Source organism: Pseudophryne corroboree, chromosome 7 (genome assembly GCF_028390025.1).
Source record: "Pseudophryne corroboree isolate aPseCor3 chromosome 7, aPseCor3.hap2, whole genome shotgun sequence".
NCBI classification, from domain to species: Eukaryota; Metazoa; Chordata; class Amphibia; order Anura; family Myobatrachidae; genus Pseudophryne; species Pseudophryne corroboree.
Genome location: NC_086450.1, coordinates 25,812,280 through 25,818,859, shown reverse-complemented (window position 1 = coordinate 25,818,859; position 6,580 = coordinate 25,812,280). Strand labels below are relative to the sequence as shown.

Here is a 6,580-nt window from a genome sequence, read left to right as displayed (position 1 = left end):
GTATAGCAGTCCCTACCCCCGCCCCCTAATCCCGTATAGCAGTCCCTACCTCCCTCTTCCCCCCCCCTCCCCTAAACTTGTATAGCAGTCCCTAACTCCCCCCCCCCCCTCCCCTAAACCCATATAGCAGTCCCTACCTACCTCCCCCCCTCCCCTAAACCCATATAGCAGTCCCCTCCCCCCCCTAATCCAGTATAGCAGTCCCTACCTCCCTTCCCCCCCCCCTCCCCTAAACCCGTATAGCAGTCCCTACCTCCCTTCCCCCCCCTCCCCTAAACCCATATAGCAGTCCCTACCTCCCTCCCCCTAAACCCATATAGCAGTCCCTACCTCCCCCCCCTCCCCTAAACCCATATAGCAGTCCCTACCTCCCTCCCCTAAACCCGTATAGCAGTCCCTACCCCCCTCCCCTAAACCCGTATAGCAGTCCCTACCTCCCTTCCCCCCCTCCCCTAAACCCGTATAGCAGTCCCTACCCCCCCCCCCCCTAAACCTGTATAGCAGTCCCTACCTCCCTTCCCCCCCCCTCCCCTAAACCCATATAGCAGTCTCTACCTCCCTCCCCCCCCTCTCCTAAACCCGTATAGCAGTCCCTACCCTGATCCTATATAGCAGCTTTTAAACTTAAGCACAGATCCCTTTACCTTTTTTCACAGTAGCAGATCCGCTGCCAGATGCCCGCTGTGCCGCACGGAGTCCCTGCTGCCCACTCCTGCCATGGCCGCGCCCCCTGTGCCGCCCTGCGCCTGACGTCACAGTGGAAATCCCGGTCAGCAGACCCTGTGACGTGACCGGGATTTCCTCTGCGGCGCCGCGTCTGGGAGCTATGTAGCGCAATGACGAGCGGCTCAGCCAGTCGGGCCGCTTGTCATTGCACACTGGTGTGGGACAGCGGGGCCAGGCAGAATCGGTTCGCGGGCTGCACGTTGCTCACCCCTAGTGTAGAACATCCTTTATATTGTGTTTATACAGGTGGAAAAATTTGGAAAACTACTTGCAGCTCCTGTCTCCAACAGTTACACCCGTACCACACATCAACATACATGTCCCATCATTCATGTCTCCACTTACCTGCCCTGCATCATTTACACCTCCACCTACCTGTCCCTGCATCATTTACACCTCTACTTACCTTTCCAACATCATTTACACCTCCACCTACCTGTCTCACATAATTTACACCTCAACCTACCTGTCTCACATCATTTACACCTCCACGTACCTGTCTCGCATCATTTACACCTCCACATACCTGTCTCGCATCATTTACACCTCCACGTACCTGTCTCACATCATTTACACCTCCACGTACCTGTCTCACATCATTTACACCTCCACCTACCTGTCTCACATAATTTACACCTCAACCTACCTGTCTCACATCATTTACACCTCCACGTACCTGTCTCGCATCATTTACACCTCCACGTACCTGTCTCGCATCATTTACACCTCCACGTACCTGTCTCACATCATTTACACCTCCACGTACCTGTCTCACATCATTTACACCTCCACGTACCTGTCTCACATCATTTACACCTCCACGTACCTGTCTCACATCATTTACACCTCCACATACCTGTCCCACATCATTTACACCTCCACATACCTGTCCCACATCATTTACACCTCCACGTACCTGTCTCACATCATTTACACCTCCACGTACCTGTCTCACATCATTTACACCTCCACGTACCTGTCTCACATCATTTACACCTCCACCTATCTGTCTCGCATCATTTACACATCCACGTACCTGTCTCACATCATTTACACCTCCACGTACCTGTCTCACATCATTTACACCTCCACGTACCTGTCTCACATCATTTACACCTCCACGTACCTGTCTCACATCATTTACACCTCCACCTATCTGTCTCGCATCATTTACACATCCACGTACCTGTCTCACATCATTTACACCTCCACGTACCTGTCTCACATCATTTACACCTCCACGTACCTGTCTCACATCATTTACACCTCCACCTATCTGTCCCACATCACTTACACCTCTACCTACCTGTCTCACATCATTTACACCTCCACGTACCTGTCTCACATCATTTACACCTCCACCTATCTGTCTCGCATCATTTACACCTCCACGTACCTGTCTCACATCATTTACACCTCCACATACCTGTCCCACATCATTTACACCTCCACGTACCTGTCTCACATCATTTACACCTACCTGTCCCACATCATTTACACCTCCACGTACCTGTCTCACATCATTTACACCTCCACGTACCTGTCTCACATCATTTACACCTACCTGTCTCACATCATTTACACCTCCACCTACCTGTCCCAGGGCAGTTACACTGATTTCTCTGCCTTTTAGTGAATATGATATGAATAATGAAGTGTCTTTATTGGACACGTCACTATATAAACACCTTATAAATACATTATTATACATTAGGAGATGCTGCATTATATCCTGACAATTTTACATTATGATAATTTAGAACTGGAGGTGCAATTAAAAGCTGCGATTTCTCCTTACTGAAAGCTGCTAGAAATGAAGCCAATTTTCAAACTGAATGTAAAAAGTTGGGGCCATAGTAAAAAGCTGTGTGACCTTATTCTGATTGCATCATAGTTCTCCAATAACCCTGCAAAATGCGTGTGTGATCATATGTAAACGCTGTGCGTGTACACACACATGTAATAAGCCGTGTGCGTGTGATATATCCGTTGTTGGTATAATCCACGATATCCGTTCACATGGTCGACCATGTTATGGTCGACAGTCATTAGGTCGACCACTATTGGTCGACATTGACATGGTCGACACATGAAAATGGTCGACACATGAAAGGTCGACATGAGTTTTTTAACTTTTTTTTCTTTTGGGGAACTTTTCCATACTTTACGATCCACATGGACTACGATTGGAACGGTAAAGTGTGCCGAGCGAAGCGAAGGCACCATGCCCGAAGCATGGCGAGCGAAGCGAGCCATGCGAGGGGACGCGGTGCACTAATTGGGGTTCCCAGTCACTTTACGCAAAAAACGACACCAAAAAAAGTAAAAAAACTCATGTCGACTTTTTCATATGTCGACCTTTCATGTGTCGACCATTTTCATGTGTCCATGTCGACCATGTCAATGTCGACCAATAGTGGTCGACCTAATGACTGTCGACCATAACATGGTCGACCATTCATACCGGAACCCTTCACATGTATCCTGGTGAAATGATGCACTGCTAACTTGTTTACCCTCCAATCACAGTGATCCCTACCGTAGCAAAATGTCCCAGGCACTCCCACTCACAGCCAGCCAATCACATTGCAGCCCTTGGGGGGAAACTCTGGAAACCCCATGGAATTGGTCAGACTACAGAAATAAATGGGGAAACCTCCATGCGGCCTCACAAGTGGATTATGGTAGCAGTGCATCATTTCACCAGGATACATGTGAAGCACACCTCAGTTGGAATAAATGGGCCATTGCCATGAATGGGAAAATACAGAATTGCCCTTATGTAAGTGTTCATGTACACCAGTGGTTCTCAACCGTGGTCCTCAAGTACCCCCAACAGTTCATGTTTTCCAGGTCACCTAGCTGGTGCACAGGTGTATTAATTACTCACTGACACATTTTAAAAGACCCACAGGTGGAGCAAATTATTTCACTTTCAATCCTGTGAGGAGACCTGGAAAACATGAACTGTTGGGGGTACTTGAGGTCCGCCGTTGAGATCCACTGATGTACACCATACAGGCCCATAGTGGTGAATTGACTTGTTCACGTAGGCGGATGTGATTTGTACGAGCTGAAATCTGAACAAGCCGCAATGCAAAGGTGGGAATATGAACGTAAATGGGATGAACAGACCGAATTGGACGGGTTTCATTTTTATTTGCAGGCATTGTTGTAGCCAGTGGGTAAATTCGTGTGTGTGTGTGTGTGTGTGTGTGTGTGTGTGTGTGTCTGTGTGTGTGTGTGTGTGTGTGTGTGTGTGTGTGTGTGTGTGTGTGTGTGATCTTATTGTGTGTATTTCGGGCCAATTTGTGTACTCCAATAAATGACATAACTTGCAGACTGCAGGGGTCTCGGCAGTAATGTTATCCTCTCCATGTTTCCCCTACAGGTCGGCTGCTCCCCGGACGGCCTGCACATCTGGGTGGAAGAGTACCCCTACCTGTGCACCAGGGCAGGGCAGGTACTTACAGTCAGCACCCAGATCAATGGCTGGTTTTATGAAGGAAACCTAATATGCCCGCCATGCTCAGACTTCTGTGACTTCTGCCCACCAGAGCGAGAGCCGCCGGTAGACAACAGGACCAGATCTACCCCTTTGGGTAAGTTGTTCTGTGTGTTAGAAAGCAGGATATACACTCCTGCAGATAGGCTTCCCTATACATGTGCAGCCAATCACCAGTATGGCCCGGGGGCTGTAGAGAACAGTGGGGGACCAGGGTGGTTGGGGAAGCATGGCAAAATAATGGCGGCATGGCCACGTCTACCCAGAAAAAATGAATGACAACTAGACACCAGTGAAGGAGGACGATGACCGTGATCATCTTTGAGAGGATTTTAATCTGGGATTATAGCAATTTTTATCCCATGCATGCTGCAATATCGCGGCAAATTCTTCCAAATGAAATTCTCACTCCTCCAATCGGATTGTAGTGTGTGCGCGTACTTTAATTGTACAATTCTTCACCGCAGAGTGCATGGCGTGGCAAGATACATAGCAAAGTCTGTTCCAGTGGGGGTGAATTTCTATTTATTCTATTTTATTAAATGTAGTTATACTTATTCTGGAATAGAAGAACTTTAAGAAGAGGGGACTGAGACACTATTCACAGGGTAGCTCGGGGGGTGGGGGGAATGCAGTTTGTGGGTGTGCGAAAGGGGGACCCATTCATTTTTAAAGGGGATTAGCTGGGACTACTGCATTCAAGTCTCCAGTCTGTAAGACCCCCATCGTGTAACCTCCTCTCTCCACCTTTTATTTCAGATGTCTGTTCTCGGTCTTCAAACCTGGTAGTGACCCTGTGGCTTCTAATGCTGAACTTACTCCCCCTGCTGGCCGGGTTCTTCCTCTGCGTGTATAAGTGACGCAGGAGCTACGTAACGTTGCTGCAGATCACTAGCTCTGGGTCAGAGTGCCTCATCGTGTCCTGGCGACACAGTCTGCACTTTATGCGTACAGGATATGTGCACCCACGTGCAGTAGGGTCAGGCATTGCTTGTCTGGCTGGAGAGGACATTACAGGCACCCATGGATCGGGTGCTGTAGGTTCTGACCTATGTTACTTGAAGTTCTGCCTTCTGGAAGATAACAAGAGGTTTACACTTTTTTTTTATTAGAGTTATTTATATAGCGCAGAAATATTCTGCAGCGCTTTACAGACCAGGAGCGTCCAGAGGCTGCAGTGCCACCAGCTCAGCGCTCACCCCTCTATAAACATGCTGCAGTTCTCCGTTCCCCAAAGCACAAGCTGAGCTTATTAATTAGGGCCAACAATATTGTGGTATATTTATCATACGCTGATGAAGAAGGTAGAAGACCTGCACCGTGTGTGGTTCTACAGAGCAGCCGTGCAAACGGCTTCCCTCTATATTGTGACATGGACGGCCGTCTTCTGTATACGTGGTATTTATTTTTGTGTTTGCACACACTGCTGTATAATATGGCGTAAGGGACCGGCTCTGACGCAAGGTAGGTGGCTGGGGGCTGAGCGCACTGTAGGCCGGTTTATTTATTTATTGTAAATCTTCTCTACTTTCCGTTAAATTATGTGTAGATATTTTTGCTGCTGTATATTATGATTGTATAAAAAGGCTACAGAATAGATTTAGTACAGTATTCTTTACAGTATGTAAATAACTTGTTTAAATGGCGATCTTTCTGCTATAACTTTGACAAAATATAAAATAATAATGAAAGTGTCAAAATGACTGAGGGGCAAATGTATTATTGGTCGATAAGTGTTAATTGCGCTTAATCTAGCACAATATGACACTGGTATCTGTCTCCAAGATATAACATTTATATAACTTATCAGGAGGGGGGGGGGGGGGTGTTTACCTATCGTCAGGAATAGTTGCCGGGATGTGTACTAACCAGTGCCCACGTCCATCTGAGCAAAGTGCGCATGAGATCTCACCTTTATTTGCGACATCTTGCGTAAGCGCATTGTGGCCGGCCGGGAGGAATAGAGAGCACTAGTCTGATGCGCTGCGGGACTTGCAGGGAGTTTTCTCTCCGGCTGCCAAGACATTAATACATCTCTGCGTTATTGCTTCCTGCTATGGAGGAGAAGCAGGAAGAGCCATGGCAGCACAATACATAATAAATATATATATTTTTTTTTCTCTAACGTCCTAGTGGATGCTGGGGACTCCGTAAGGACCATGGGGAATAGACGGGCTCCGCAGGAGACTGGGCACTCTAAGAAAGAATTAGGACTACTGGTGTGCACTGGCTCCTCCCTCTATGTCCCTCCTCCAGACCTCAGTTAGAATCTGTGCCCGGTCAGAGCTGGGTGCACTTTAGTGAGCTCTCCTGAGCTTGCTAATAAGAAAGTATTTTGTTAGGATTTTT

General features: G+C 47.8%; 1 protein-coding gene across 1 annotated transcript in view; it reads left to right on the top strand.

The window, feature by feature from the left end:
• The window catches only part of LMLN (leishmanolysin like peptidase), a 97,867-nt gene extending 91,966 nt beyond the window's left edge, over positions 1-5,901 (top strand). Inside the window, exons 12-14 of the mRNA XM_063932540.1 lie at positions 973-1,024; positions 4,118-4,328; positions 4,991-5,901. Of these exons, the coding sequence (XP_063788610.1) occupies positions 973-1,024; positions 4,118-4,328; positions 4,991-5,091 (364 nt within the window). The 3' untranslated portion in view covers positions 5,092-5,901. The remainder of the gene's footprint in view (positions 1-972; positions 1,025-4,117; positions 4,329-4,990) is intronic.
• Positions 5,902-6,580: the final 679 nt, after the last annotated feature.